The 16,351-nt window shown below is 41.8% G+C and overlaps 1 protein-coding gene across 1 annotated transcript; it reads left to right on the top strand.

Annotated features, from left to right (window-relative positions):
- The first annotated feature begins 13,629 nt into the window (after positions 1-13,629).
- LOC137626284 (uncharacterized) lies at positions 13,630-15,315 on the top strand. The gene has a single exon (XM_068357358.1). It carries the CDS (start codon positions 13,630-13,632, stop codon positions 15,313-15,315), a length of 1,686 nt encoding a protein of 561 aa, XP_068213459.1.
- The last annotated feature ends 1,036 nt before the right edge of the window (positions 15,316-16,351 follow it).

The raw sequence follows: 16,351 nt of genomic DNA, 5'->3' as shown, positions 1-16,351 counted from the left end.
TTTCACATCCATAACTAATTTTGGAAAAAATCAAGGCCTTGTATAATTTTGAAATAGTATTGCGGTCTGCCCCCCCATGATGTATGGGACAATACTTTTAATATATTCAGAGCTTCAACACATTTAGCTTTTAACGCTTTTAAGTGAGAAACCCATGTAAGCCGACAATCAAATATCAAACCTAAAAATTTAACTTCACTTGCACATGGTATCCGTTGACCTTAAATGTATATATCCGGATCTGGATGTACTCCCTGGATACGACAAAAATGGACAATGGTAGTTTTACTTGTCGAGAACTTAAATCCATTCATGTCACCCCACTGGATAATTTTATCAATAGAGAGTTGGATTTTTCTCTCAACCATTGACATTCTAGTGCCAGAAAATGATATTGAGAGATCATCCACAAATAATGTTGAGAGAACATCCCGGGGAATGACTGAGGATATCCCATTAATTGCTAGTGCAAACAGGGTTACACTCAGCACACTCCCCTGAGGAACTCCTTCTTCCTGACACTTACTCTCTGATAGAGTTTCCCCCACTCTCACTTGAAAAACTCTATAAATAGTGGCAGTTCTCCTTTTAATCCTAGTTCAGGAATTGTTTTAAGTATACCATATCTCCATGTGGTATCATATACCTTTTCAAGGTCGAAAAAACTGTCACATGGTGCTGTTTGGAAGCAAAGGCTTCACAAATAGAGGACTCAAGTCTTATTAACACATCAGTTGTTGAGTACATTTTTCTGAATCCACATTGAATCGGTGATAAAATACCCTTCTTTTCAAGGTACCACATCAACCTTACATTGACCATCTTCTCCATGATTTTACATAAACACAAAGTCAATGCAATAGGTCGATAGCTTGCTGCTAAAAACTTGTCCTTACCTGGTTTTATAAAGGCTAAAATAATGGCTAGTTCCCAAACACTTGGGTAACTATGATCATGCCATATTCTATTAATAATACTTAAAATAAATAACTTTGTATTAAAATGTACATGTTTAACCATTGCATATGGAATTCCATCGGGTCCAGGAGCTGTATCGTTGCAAGTAGTGAGTGCGGAATCAAGTTCTCTTTCAGTAAAAGGAGAATTATACGATTATTCCCTTCCTGTTGCAAAATTTAAAATTTTCTTTTCTTCAATGCCCCTGTACTGGTGACCAGGAGCTGCTACACTCTTGCACAATACATTTGAAAAATGGTCAGCCAGAGCATTACTAACTTCATTTCCTTTAGTCACAAACTGACCATTCACTTTCAACACTGGTGGTGGGTTCGGGGTAAATTTGCCTGCAATTTTTTTTTATTTTCCTCCATACAGAAGATGGTGGTGTTCTACTATTAATGGAGGAAACAAAAGCCACCCAAGATTGGCGTCTAGCTTCTTTCATGGCACGACGGAACTGTGCTCTACACTTTTTGTATGATATCAAATTTTCATCAGTACGGCATCTACGCAATCTAGTCAGGGATTTTCTGGTGGCTCTGTGCAAGGCTGTTAATTCTGAGGACCACCACGGGACTGGTCGTCTTTTGAATAGTCCGGTGGTTTTGGGAATCGAATTGATTCCTGCTGTATGAAGAGTTCCATTCAGTAGGTCTATGGCATCATCAATACTTTCAAACTGTTCTGCTCTCCCTTCGATTTCACTTAGCTCAGAAAATTTAACCCAGTCTGCCTTGTCTAGATTCCATTGTGGCGATCTTTGCAAAGGCGGACCCTTGTTGGTGTTTATAATGATTGGTGCATGATCACTAGTATGCCAATCATCTAATGTCCTCCAATCAAAATCAAGAAGGCAGTTAGAGCTTGCAGTTGAAAGGTCAATGCATGACAAAGTACCTGTCTGAACATGGAAGTGCGTGGGCTCTCCTGTATTAAGGAGCCCCACATCCTCATTCTCCACAATTGATGAGATAATATTGCCCCTTGTGTTGGCCAAAACATCACCCCATAAAGGATGTCTACCATTCATATATCCCAGTAAGAGAAAAGGTTGAGGGAGTTGTTGAATGACTTCTGCTAAATCCTCATGTAAAATATTATCATTTGGAGGTAAGTACAGAGAGCATATTGTAAATTTTCTCCCTATATCAATTTATACAACAACTGCCTGCAGGGTTGTACGTATAGACATAGGTATTTGGGGAACATCTCGACGAATGTACATGAGACTTCCGCCATGGCTCCCTGTTGTTGATTATATGGTGTTTTATAGCTAACATACTCTCGAGGACTAGGAGTGTTAGAATCAAGCATACTTTCCTGTAGACATACAATTATGGGGGAATGCTCATGAATTAGGAGCTTAAATTCTTCAAATTTCGCCCTCAAACCCTGACAGTTCCATTGCAAACTGGAGGAGAAAACTATGGATTATTTCTGGAAGACATCTTGGATGAGTTTTTAATCTAACATTATTACCAGTAGGTTTCTTCAGAGGTGGTCTTGTTATGTTGGGTTTTACATTTGTGTTTTTCTTTGTATCCTTTTTATCTATTTGTTGAGGTGGATGGTGGACCTCAACTTGAATTTCTGATTTATTCAGTTTATCTTCTGGTTCATTAGAAACATCAACAGACAAAACATCAAATTTATTTGATGTCATAACCTTAACGTTTCTAATGGAGGGTAGAGAGAGAGATGGAGGTCTCTCTCTTTTACGATTAATAGATGGTGGGATTCGAGGTTTTTGCACCTTTCCCACAACAGGTGCATCAGGTAAGTTAATCTTAAGTGGAATCTCCATCAGATCAGGCAAGGACATGGCCTGAGAGAGGTTTGTATTATTTTTTGTAATGGCAGCTGAAGGCTGTACAGCAATGGGCAATGACCTAGTGTTAATACACCGTGGTAAAGCCTCAGGAGGTAATATGACATTTTGACGTTATTTGACATTTTGTCAGATAGTATACTTTTTTTGAGCTATTGGCAGCGCTAGGTTGGTTTGATTTTAATGCCTTAGCATATGTATTTGATTTATTTAATAGTCTTTTGGCATGGGTCACACTTATATGTTCTAAGTTTGATTTGTTGAGGGCAGCTTCCTCCAACTTATATAGCTCGCAGCTCTTGTCTGTGGATTTGTGCTTCGAGCTGCAATTTAAACACCTGGCTCCAAGTGCACACTCTCCATGGTAAGATTTGGAGCAAATACCACACATCTTCTCATTTTTGCAAACTTTGGACGGGTGCCCAAATTTAAAACAATTAAAGCATTGCAATGGCTTCTGCTTGAAGGGTCTTACTTTAATCCTTTCGTTCTCGATAATAATATGAAAAGGTACATCAGCATCCTGGAACGTAAGGATTATCATTGATGTACCTGGGACTTTATGAACTTTCCATACATTTAATGGACACATGGCCAGTATCTCCTCCTCTGTAAAATCATATAGATCTCTGTTTAAAAACTACGCCCCTTCCGTAGCTAAAATTTAGGTGGGGTTTGACATATAACTTAATGGCATCATTACTTATTTTCATATTGGACAATATTACCGACTGTGTACAGGATTTGGCATGGATAAGGAAACTATTTTTTCCGAAACGAGATATATCGCCTGGTGCAATAGTTCCTACTTTTTTCTGAATTAATTTGCATATTTTAAAATAAATCCCTGTAACCCCCTTTGATTCAGCTATAAGCCACATCGGTGGTTTTGGATTTCTCTGGGAGGGCATAACTAAATCTGCGTCTTTTTCCAACCAATAGGCAGGCCTGTACACATCCAAATCTTTTGGTACCTTATCGCAGAGAGCAGCCGCGACATTCTAGTTATTAATTTTAATATTATTTAAGTTACTTATTGCACTAAATGCTTCGTCATAACTACTATAAGATATCCATGAATCCCAAGTTTCAGCTTCAAGTTTCATCCTTATTTCTTTTATGCATCCATAGCATTCGAATGCTTTACATAGATCATCATAATTTGTCTCTATTGAAATTTGTGTAACATGAAGGATTCGAAGTTTCCTCGTGTTACCCACATTACTCGATTTTGAAATATCAGTAGAATGGTCCTCTCCCGTTCCGAGGTCATCAACAGAGCTTTCCCTTATCACATTAGCAGAGGTTGTCAACAGTGCCGGGGGAGAGTCAGCGTATCCAGGGGATGGGGGTTCGTTCCTTAAAGAATCCATTAGACGAGAGAGAGAGAAAAGGGTTAGCTTGATATACCTGCTCGAGAATGTTAGGCCATCACTCGTCGGAAAGGAAATTTGCACTCTCCACTATCGGCACAATGAGAGTATACTTCCCAGATGGTCCACTCCATACCCTACCTGAAGGATAGCATCAAAACAAATATAGAGGCACAGGTGTAAGCTGAACCCGCCTGTCAGGACTGAGACCAAAAAATTATGGAATCATCCTCCCCATATCTATAATGACGGGCTTCCGGCCAAAAGCCGAGAGTCCTACCCCAAGCATTGGATCCCCCTGGATTCCGAAGACCCAACACTTGAGAATAGTTCCGCCAAAAAGGTCCAAACCATCTTCGGGATAGCTGAAATCATCCAATACTCTCACATATAGCATTGAATGCAAACACCTCCCAACCATGATACCTCCTCCCACTCATCAAAGCAGGCAGCAATAAAGGATGTATGAACATCCCAGCCGGGGCTACAATGGATGTAGAAACATCCAAGGCATAGGAGAAAAAAAAATAATAAATATATATGTACATAATATATACACATTATAATGAGGGAAATTTTTCTCATGGAGTTTGGAAAGCAAGACTAAAGAAAGTTTATGAAATTAGGATAAGGTCGAAGTAATATTGAGAAAAAGAAAAAGGTGAAAGAGAGAAATTTAGATTCGAACTGGGGGAGCAATTTCCCCAAGTTCGAGAGCCCTCTTGCCCGTCACCAAGCTTCAGCACGGGAATGAAATTCCGTGCTGAAGCTCAATGACTTCATCAAGGCATTCTCTCATTAGGAGGGTTGAAGGCACGAGGATTCTCTGAGTGGTATACCAGTAGGGGCTTAATTTTAAGTCCCCAATGGCATTTGCACAAAATGCGAGGGTAAGTCTGTCCTTTATCGGTTTATGGCCAGGAAGTTCCCTTTCTTCAGCAGTGATATATGTACGGCGGGGCATTTTCTTCCAGAAAAGGCCAGTTTCATCACAGTTAAACACTTGCTGAGGAACGTAGCCTTCTCTGGAAATTACTTTCTCAAACTTCTTGAGGAATTCTTCTGCTGCTTTCTTGTCAGAACTGGCCACCTCTCCATGCCTGACGACCGAGTGAATACCAGTCCTCTTCCTAAAGCGATCAAACCACCCATGATTGATTGATTGATTGATATGAGAAGCCTTGAACTCTTGGGGGGCTTGCTGGGACGTTCCTTCGTCTCCCCCGTCTGTCTGGGCTTCCACGAGATCGGCAAAGATGGCGCTCCCCTTGTGCAAAATTTCCGATTGCGTGAGTGTATCACCAGCGATTTCCTTCTCTTTAATCCATAGAAGGAGTCTCTCCATCTCGTCGTTGATTGAGGTCCTTCCACTGGCAAGGACAGTCATGCCTTTAGAAGACTTACTTGCTTTAATGGCTTCCTTATTCTTGATAAATATACCAATCGTAGACTGATTACGGCCATACATACTAGAGAGGGTAACGATGCACATGCTTTCTTCATATTTCTTTATGATCTCCAGCTTCGTTTCCATAATAATCAACTTCTTACGTCTCCCTTTAACATCACTAGCAATCTTGAGACCCATGGCTAATAAATTAAAGTTATAATTAAGCACTAAAATGCACAAAAAATACGATATCGCAAGCACTCACACGAGATCAAGTCTTTAAGAAACGCACACGAGATTCTGAACTGAGCGTGCGTATAAGAAAGAGAGAGAGAGGCAGCATCTCTCTCAGGCATTGTGGGAGGGATTTCGGCCAATAGCGTATCGGCATCTTTAGTGACGCCGACCAATAGCAGACCAGCTTCTTAGTGACGTATGTAGTGACGTATGAGCGTGGTGGTAAGTAGTGACTCGCACAGTCGTATGCGTAAAAACCGCCAAGTTTGAGTTTTGGAATTCGATGCCGTAAGATGAGGAAAATGTTGTAACGAGGGAACGAAAAAACATCGTATTCCACACCGTAACGTGAAAAAAACGTAAGCTGGGGACGCCGTGTCCCGGGTGTCTACTGTATGGAATATTCTAGGCATCGGACAACTAGGCTACCCTACCGACAACACAACATAGCTGGACTACTATAAATAAATAGTGTAAAGGTAAAATTACCGGTAAATATTCTTATTTTACCTAAACATAAAACTTGTAATTAAAATGAGTATATTACAGTAGAAGATGGGATTTGATTGATTGACTGTTTTAAAGTTATCAGGCATCCTGACATCTAAGGTCATTGACGCCGATATCATTTAGTCTACATATATAAAAATAAAAATAAAAGAATATTCAATTAAAACCATAAAATTGTAATGTCATTGTAAAAGTTAAATAGTTTTCAGAAGACCTGCTTCTGAAAGAAATCTAAAAATGCCACTTGCATAGGACACATCATTTCCAAGAATCTTGGCAAGGATGAACCTGCCACCCTCACCTCGAGCCTCAAACAAATATCTATTCCTTAAGTTGTTATAATTGGGGCATTCGGTCAACAAATGCCTCACTGTTAAAGGTACTAAACAGTCGTCGAAATATGGTTGGTGTTGGCCCTTCAGAAAAAAACTCATGTGTCAACCAAGTATGACACATACGGAGACGACAAAGAGTAGTCACCCGTTTACAGGGCATCATGATAGACCTGCAAGGAGATATGACATTTTTTACTTCTCTCATTTTATTGCCATCTAGACTATCCCAGTGCTGTTGCCATTTATTGCAAAGCAATTTCTTGATGTTAGGTAGGGAGTCATTACACGAAATGGGATACCTTCTTGGCAGCAACTCGGATGCAGCTTTTTTCGCCAATGAATCTGCCTTCTCATTCCCACACACAACTTCATGTGCTGGAACCCAACATAATCGAACCAATATACCTCTCAGTTCAATAATAAAAAGCCATTCTAATATCTTTAAAACTAGAGGGTTACTAGAATTAAAAACTTCTAAAGCTTTAAGGACACTTCTTGCATCACTAAAAATGGTAAAATTACCCTCCTTTTCCAACGCTATTTTCTTAACAGCGGTTAGTATGCCATACAGTTCGGCAGTAAATATTGAAGCTTTTAGAGAAGTGCCCCTCTACAATTAAAACCATTACTATGTACTCCAAATCCAATGCCAGCATCAGATTTGGAGTCATCAGTATATATAAAAGTCTATCCCCTATGTTCTACAACATGTTCCATAAAAAGACCTGGATTCTAAGTCAGTCATATTCTTTTTAACTCCAATAAAATATTTACAAAAAGAAACCTCAGGTAATTTCTATGGAGGCATTGATGATACCTTAAATGGGAGCACCTAACTTCTAATTATATCAAGACTGTTTAATAATTGTTTCACCCGAAAGCCATAAGGTTGAGGAGATTTTGTGTGCAACTCAGAGTATGTTGAGTGCTTTACAAGGCTTGCAGTCTGAAAGGCTAAAGAATTAGGGAGTCTTTGGAATCTAAACAAATCCGAATAATAGCATATTCAGTAAAGGTCTAGAGGTAATTCTTCAGCATCAACAAGGAGACTTGGGATAGGTAAGGTTCTAAACGCTCCTGTGGACAATCATATACTGTACCAGCATGATGTATTGAATCTAATATCTTTAACCGGCTTGGGGTGACTGAGGAGTATATTTCACATACATAACTGATTTTGGAAAAAATCAAGGCCTTGTATAACTATTTAGCTTCACTTAAACATGGTATCCGTTGACCTTTTATGTATATATCCGGGTCTGTATGTACTCCCTGGATACGACAAAAGTGGACAATGGTAGTTTTACTTGTTGAGAACTTAAATCCATTCATATCGGCCCAATGGATAATTTTGTAGTTTTCTCTCAAACATTGCCATTCTAGCTCCAGCAAATGATATTGAGAGATCATGCACAAATAATGTTGAGAGAACATCCCGGGGAATGACTGAGGATATCCCATTAATTGCTAGTGCAAACAGGGTTACCCTCAGCACACTACCCTGAGGAACTCCTTCTTCCTGACACTTACTCTCTGATAGAGTTTCCCCAACTCTCACTTGAAAAACTCTATTTGAAAGAAATGCCTGAATAAATAGTGGCAGCTCTCCTCTCAATCCCAATTCATGAATTGTTTTAAGTATACCATAACTCCAAGTGGTATCATATGCCTTTCAAGGTCAAAAAAACCTGTCACATGGTGCTCTTTGGAAGCAAATGCTTCACAAATAGAGGACTCAAGTCTTATCAACACATCAGTCGTTGAGTACATTTTTCTGAATCCACATTGAGTCGGTGATAAAATACACTTCTTTTCATCAGTTTTGCATTGACCATCTTCTCCATAATTTTACATAAACAAGATGTCAATGCAATAATTCGGTAGTTTGCTGCTAAAAACTTGTCCTTACCTGGTTTTATAAAGGCTAAAATAATGGCTAGTTCCCAAACACTTGGATAACTATGATCATGCCATATTCTATTAATACTGCTTAAAATAAATAACTGTGTATTAAAATGTACATGTTTAATCATTACATATGGAATTCCATCGGGTCCAGGGGCTGTATCGTTACAAGTGGAAAGTGCCGAATCATATTCTCTTTCAGTGAAAAGAGAATTATATGACTCTTCCCTTCCTGTGGCAAAATTTAAAATCTTCTTTTCTTCATTGCTCCTGTACTGGTGGCTAGGAGCTGCTGCACTCTTGCACGATACATTTGAAAAATGGTCAGCCAGGGCATTACTAACTTCATTTCCTTTAGTCACATACTGATCATTCACTTTCAACACTGGTGGCGGGTTTGGAGTGAATTTACCGGCAATCTTTTTTACTTTCCTCCATACAGAAGATGGTGGTGTTCTACTATTAATGGAGGAAACAAAAGCCACCCAAGATTGGCGTCTAGCTTCTTTCATGGCACGACAGAATTGTGCTCTACACTTTTTGTACGTTATCAAATTTCATTCGTGCGACGTCTACGCAATCTAGTCAGAGATTTTCTGGTGGCTCTGTGCAAGGCTGTTAATTCTGAAGACCACCACGGGACTGGTCGTCTTTTGAATAGTCCTGTGGTTTTGGGAATCGAATTGATTCCTGCTGTATGGAGAGTTCCATTCAGTAGGTCTTTGGCACCATCAATACTTTCAAACTGTTCTGCTCTCCCTTCAATTTCACTTAGCTCAGAAAATTTAACCCAGTCTGCCTTGTCAAGATTCCATTGTGGCGATCTTTGTAAAGGCGGACCCTTGTTGATGTTTATAATGATTGGTGCATGATCACTATTATGCCAATCATCTAATATCCTCCAATCAAAATCAAGAAGGCAGTTAGAGCTTGCAATTGAAAGGTCAATGCATGACAAGGTACCTGTCTGAACATGGAAGTGCGTGGGCTCTCCTGTATTAAGGAGTCCCACATCCTCATTCTCCACAATTGATGAGATAATATTGCCCCTTGTGTTTGCCAAAACATCACCCCACAAAGAACGTCTACCATTCATATTTCCCAGTAAGAGAAATGGTTAAGGGAGTTGTTGAATGACCTCTGCTAACCTTAACAGTTAATCTTATCTATATCTATATATATATATATATATATATATATATATATATATATATATATATATATATATATATATATATATATATATATATATATATATATATACATATATACATCCCCGGCTCTGACAGGATAGTATATCCTCCTTTTGACGATATTTTTATCCTTGGATGATCATAATTTAATTCATAATTTAATTCATAATTCATTGTTTATACTGGTATTAATTAGTTATATTCATAGTACATTATCCCGGTACCCACCCCGGTTTTTTCTATTCTTAGAATATTACCCCGGTCTCCACTCCGGTTAATTTTAAGTTCCCAGGGACCCCGGCAATCCAATCGGGATATTCACGTACTATGGGATACTTATGTATCTTTTCTCTTACAGATGGTTCGGTGTCAGATGACAGCCTGTGCGGCGGTGTTGCAGCAGGCATGTGGACACGGGGTATGCAGGTCCCATGCCTCATGTGCTGTCCAAGTCGGCGACCTCCTAGTGTGGCACCCGGACAATTGTGAGGTCTGCTACGGTCTGGTGTACGTGCTTACCGCTGATTTGGTAGGTTTTTCCGTCGATCTGCTCTATAATTTAACTATGGACATAATCTAACTTAGAATGTTCCCTTCTCTCTCTCCTTGATGGTATATCTGAGTGAGTTCTGATATTTATTAATATAGATACTAATTTGCGACGATGGATTTAGAACATTAGTAACGGAATATTCTCTTTCAGAGTTCGCAGTCTTCCAAGAGTTCCGCCCTGTTCCGCCCTGTCAACCCTTAAGATCTGGGTTGGCGGGTTCGCCCGGAACGTTAAGGCCAAGCAGCCTTATGTGCTTTCAGAAGACATGTGCGCGCTCATCTATCCTAACGCGAAGATGTCAGCAGCGGTCCCCAAGGAAGTGGCGGACCCTGTCAGCAGCAGTCCCCAAGGAAGTGGCGGACCCTGTCAGCAGCAGTCCCCAAGGAAGTGGCGGACCCCATTATCACCTCCATTATGGAATCCTTGCTCCTGTCGGAGGACCAGGAAGGACTGGGGACACAGTGGAAGACATCGCGGCCATGAACTTGGACCTAGAGCCCATGGCCTTGGACGAACCAGACGTAAGTAGGGAGGTAAGTGAGGCAGGTGGTACACGGTCTAAGATCCCCATCCTTAGTCCGTCTTTGTCTACTTCTTACTGGGAAGCACGTGGCTGGGGTCAGGCCATGCCCAGTAGTCCCTAAAGTAAATCAAATTCGAAAGACCCTCTCGAAGATTCCCAGGTCTTCCAAACTACCCAAACCGGCTAGGTCTTCATCTTCAAGAATTCCTAAGGTTTCTGATGTAGCGACTTATTCCTCCCTTGGGTCGAGAGTGAAGAGTGACCCGAAATCCAAGACCCCGGAAGCCTCCTTCGACCCGGCGGCCTTCTCGAGCCAATTGATGGAGAAGATTGGTTCTTTTATGGGCGCCCTCACAGAGAGGATGCAGAGCCAGGAGAATCTCATGGAGAATCTCCTGCGTTCCGGACTGCCTCAGCAGCAACAATATATCATCCCGGACGCCTCCAAACTACCGGAATTCGTTAAGAGCAATCCGTGGAGGATGGCTCTACATTCTCCCTTCAAGGATGGCATGCTAACCATCGAAGGGTGTGGCACCCGGCCGGTAGAAGACTTTGAATTCTACCCGCCGGGTCTCCAATTCCCCTTCCCCGGGTTTGCGCGCTTAACTGAGGAAGCGCTTGTGAGGCTGGATTAAATCCCGAAGGAAACCGTCATATACCCCAAGGAACAGGCACAGTCAGCCTGGGTCCGGACTCTCAACGAGTGGGAGTGTGTCAACACCATGTTGACTCCTCACAAGAGCTCGTACACGATGTTCGTGGTAGAGGAGCATACCCCAACGCCTTGTACCACGAAGATGATGGACGTGGCACATCAAGCCGTAAACGAGGACAAACCGTTGCCCTAATTACGGGAAACGGACCTGACTTCCCTCCTGTTCCCGGGGGATCACAATTGCTGGACCAACGCCCCAGCAACGTTCACAGCAGGTAAGTTGAGCCCCGACTGTGCCTCTACACAGTTCAGCGAAAGACTTCCCAGGCTCCCGGATTCCCTGATACGGCTCGAGTTCGAGGCCTGTACATGCCTGAGTAGATCTATCAACTCGGCTACAATGGCGGAAATGTCCTCCTTAGTTTACGAGGAGGAACCCCTTTTTTTAAGATTTTGACTAAGTCGTTGCTTCAGACATTGCTGTCTGACACATACGACTTCATCCTGGCCAAGCGTAGATGTTGGAAGCACATCTTGGCTGAGGCATCAATCAGACATGAGCCTAACAAACTCATCAAAGCCCCAATCTGGGGCCCGGACTCGTTCCCTGAAGACATGGTAAACAACGTCCTTAGTGAGGCTGCGAGGGTTAATCAGAGCCTCAAGGTTCGGTGGGTCTCATTCCCAAACGTAAATTCGAACCAGCCAGTACCCAACCTAAAGGCAGGAAGAGACTGAGGCCTTTCCAGTCATTCCAAGGCCAACAGTCTCAACAAGTGGTCCAGACAATCCCGGTATCACAGGGGAGTCGACCCTCAACCACTAAGGCACAGCCCCAACAACAATACGTGTTGGTCCCGCAGGCTCAGGTCGCATCTACCTCTTATACAACTTCCCCAGCCTTTAACCCTACCTTCGAGACACAGGACGTGTTCCATGGTTACAAACACGCCAGGGGTAGCGGGGCTAGAGGGACCTTTCGCAACAGAGGCAGCGGAAGAGTCTACTCTAGAGGCAGAGGATTACGCGGAGCCCGGGGAGGTAAATCTGCTGCGAATCATTGAAACTCCTCAGGTGGGGGAAGATTGTACCTATTTCGAACCCGCTGGACATTCAGCAATTGGGCTTTCAGCATAATTTCCAAAGGTCTGTGGTGGAGTTGGGTGGAAGGGCCCCCTCCACCAACCAGTTTTCATCAACATCCAACGGAAGAACTAGTCCTGTATGCAGAAGATCTGTTACAAAAGAACGCAATAAAGGAGGTAAGACACTTGAAATTTCAAGGTCGCTTGTTCAGCATGCCAAAGAAAGACCCAGACAAGCGAAGAGTAATCTTGGACCTGTCTCATCTGAATTCTTACATTCAATGCGACAAGTTCCATACGCTAACCGTCTCTCAGGTGCGGACCTTACTTCCCCGTGAGGCCGTCACCACCTCTATCAATCCTACAGACGCTTACTATCACGTTCCGATAGCAAGGCACTTTCGTCCGTTTCTCGGCTTCAAGTTGAGCAACCAGGCATATGCTTTCAACATAGCACCCAGGATATTCACCAAACTAGCAGAAACAGTAATCTAAGAATTACGAACCCAAGGAATCCAAATAGTAGCTTACCTGGATGACTGGCTCATTTGGTCAGACAGCGTCGAAACCTGCCGGATGGCAACAAACAAGGTGTTGAAATTCCTTCAACATCTGGGTTTTCAGATCAACTTCGCGAAATCACGGCTAGTCCCGGAGGCGAAGTTTCAATGGCTAGGGCTACAATAGGATCTGCGCACACACACTCTGTGTCTCCCGGTAGCCAAAAGGAAAGAAATAGCAAAGAATACAAAGAGCTTTCTCAAGGACAAATTGACATCCAGGAGAAATCAGGAGAGAGTCCTGGGTGCCCTCCAGTTCGCTTCAGTCACAGACATAGTTCTGAAGGCCAGACTGAAGGATATAAATCGAGTATGGCGTTTCAAAGCGAACAACAAATGGCGAGAAAAAATAGCTTGAATCCCGCCAATTCTGAGGAAGAGACTTCAGCCATGGACGAAAGCCAAAAACCTAGCAAAATCCGTTCCGTTAAAATTTCCACCTCCTAAACTGGTCGTTCACACAGACGCCTCTCTTACTGGCTGGGGAGGATACTCCCAGTACAAGAAGGCCCAGGGACTATGGTCGATAACACTTCGCCAATTTCATATCAATGTCTTAGAAGCCATGGCAGTGTTCTTGACTCTCAAGAAGCTTGCTCCGGCCAGGAAGCAACATATCAGATTGGTTCTAGACAGCGAAGTTATAGTCCACTGTATAATCAGAGGAGGTTCCAAGTCAGGTCCCATAAACCATGTGATGACAGCAATATTCTCCATGGCAGCATTGAACCATTGGCATCTGTCAGTGGTTCATCTAGCGGGAATACGGAATGTAGTGGCAGACGCACTTTCGAGAACAACCCCACTAGAGTAGAAGTGGTCGTTGGACCAGAAATCATTCAAATGGATTCTATCTCAAGTTCCGGGTCTCCAAGTAGACCTGTTTGCAACAGAGTCCAACCACAAACTAAAGTGCTATGTAGCCCCCAACCTGGATCCTCGGGCCTACGCCACGGACGCAATGTCATTGGACTGGAACACTTGGGAGAGAATTTACCTATTCCCACCAATAAATTTGTTAATGAAGGTACTAGACAAACTCAGGACTTTCAGAGGCCAAGTGGCTCTAGTAGCCCCCAAATGGCCCAAGAGCAACTGGTTTCCACTTCTGGTGGAACTGGGTCTCGACCCTCAACAGATCCCCAATCCAATCCTAACACAAGTAGTACAAACTCGCAGTGTGTTAGCTTCCTCAAGAATTCAGAGTGCCCTAACTTTATGGACTTTATGAAATTTGCAGCACAAAGAGAGGCAGATATTGATCCTCAAAATACCCTATTTTTAGAATCGGATAAAAAGGACTCCACCCTTCGACAGTACGATTCAGCTGTTAAAAAACTTGCAAAGTTTTTAAAGGACTCAAAGGCTGAGGTGATGACTATGAACCTAACGGTATCCTTCTATAGATCTCTTTTTGAATCAGGCCTGGCGGCTAGTACTATTACCACAATTAAATCAGCCTTGAAAAAGATTTTCCAAATTGGATTTAATATTGAGCTTACTGATACATACTTCTCGTCCATCCCGAGAGCTTGTGCCAGATTGAAACCACAAACTCGTCCTAGTTCAGTTTCCTGGTTTCTCAATGATGTGATTAAATTGGCTTCTGACACTTCTAACGAGTCTTGTGATTATATTCCATTATCAAGGAAAACCTTGTTCTTAATGGGCCTAGCATCTGGCGCCGGGATATCAGAACTTTCAGCTTTGTCCAGAGATCCAGGTCATATTGAGTTTCTCTCGTCAGGTGAAATTCTAATTTCTCCAGACAAAAGATTCTTAGCAAAAAATGAGGACCCTCAGAACAGATGGTCCCCCTGGAAGATTGTTCCACTTCCACAGGACCCATCCCTGTGTCCAGTAACTACTCTGAAAGCCTATTTGAATAGAACGTCCAATAAGTCCGCAGGGCCCTTATTTATTCGAGAGAATGGAGGAACCATTACCCTGAAAGGAATCAGACAACAGATTCTGTATTTCATTAAACAGGCTAACCCTGCATCATTCCCACATGTTCACGATATACGAGCTGTAGCTACACCCATTAATTACTTTCACCATATGAATTTCGATGAACTTACAAAATATACAGGCTGGAAGTCCCCAGCAGTTTTTAAACGCCACTATTTAAAACCTTTGGAAGCCCTAAATTTTGCTACAGTGACAGCAGGGAATGTGGTTCCTCCTGAGAGTCATGATCCATAACCATTTACTCTTGTTCTACCCTTCCTTTTTCCCCCTACCTGCCTTACTTATTGTCCCTACTTTAGTTTTGGTTTTGTTTTTCACCTGGGCTGCACCCTTATGGTGCACTCTTATATTTATCATGTCTGTAAATAGTCTTACTCTTCCACGAGTTGAATTTTTGTTGTAATTACCCTCAGGATTGTAAATTATTATTTGATGTTACAGTTTATTGTTTTATAATGCACTTTCATTTTTACTTCCATGGTTTGGAATTACAGTATTGCTGCAATTTCTTGACTTACCCGTCTATCCTTTATGATAAGGAATTATTCAATTCATTGGAATACTTGGTATTTTTTATTTACTATTTGTGTTAAACCATTTTTTTTTGATATTTTGACTTTAATTTACTTTCCTCTTACTGCCAAGCTAAGACCGCATTGTAAACAAAGCGTGTGTGTGTGTTCTGATATCTAAAAAGCCTATAGAATAACAAAGCTCAAAAGATATTAAACATGGTGTCTAAGAGAGAAGCAGTGAAAGGTGCAATGGGTGTGAGTGTGAGAAAGAAGGAAGTGAAAGAGGGAAAAGGAGAGGAAGAATATTCAAGCGACTCTGAAAATCAAGAAAGCATGGCTGGTCCAAACGACTGCGGTTGGTGCAAAAAAGGGGTAAGATCAAACCAAGAAGCTATAGAATATGATTTGTGTGCTGTATGGTTCCACATAGGCTGTGGTCAACTAGACAGGAGTGAATTTAAGAAAATCAGTGAATCTAAACATGCCCGATGGTTTTGTAGTAGGTGCCGGGGGGATTTCAAAAACTTGAAGGCAGAAAACAAGAAACTTAGGAAACAGTATGATGAGCTCAGGGATAATTTCATAGGGCTGCAGGATACAGTAGATGAGTTAAAAAAGGAGATCAGGGCCTTAGTGGATAATAATATGATAGGAACAGGTCAGCTGACAAGAGAAGAAGTTAGGGAGGAAGTTAGGACAGAGATGATAGAAATAAGGGAAAAGGAGGAAAAGAAAAACAATATAGTAATTTTCAA

Source organism: Palaemon carinicauda, chromosome 33, assembly GCF_036898095.1.
Source record: "Palaemon carinicauda isolate YSFRI2023 chromosome 33, ASM3689809v2, whole genome shotgun sequence".
Classification (NCBI taxonomy): Eukaryota; Metazoa; Arthropoda; class Malacostraca; order Decapoda; family Palaemonidae; genus Palaemon; species Palaemon carinicauda.
This window is presented reverse-complemented; position numbering and strand designations above follow the sequence as displayed.

Excerpts from the sequence above, each read along its gene's own strand:
- LOC137626284 (XM_068357358.1), top strand. The coding sequence starts at position 13,630 with ATGGTCGATAACACTTCGCCAATTTCATATCAATGTCTTAGAAGCCAT.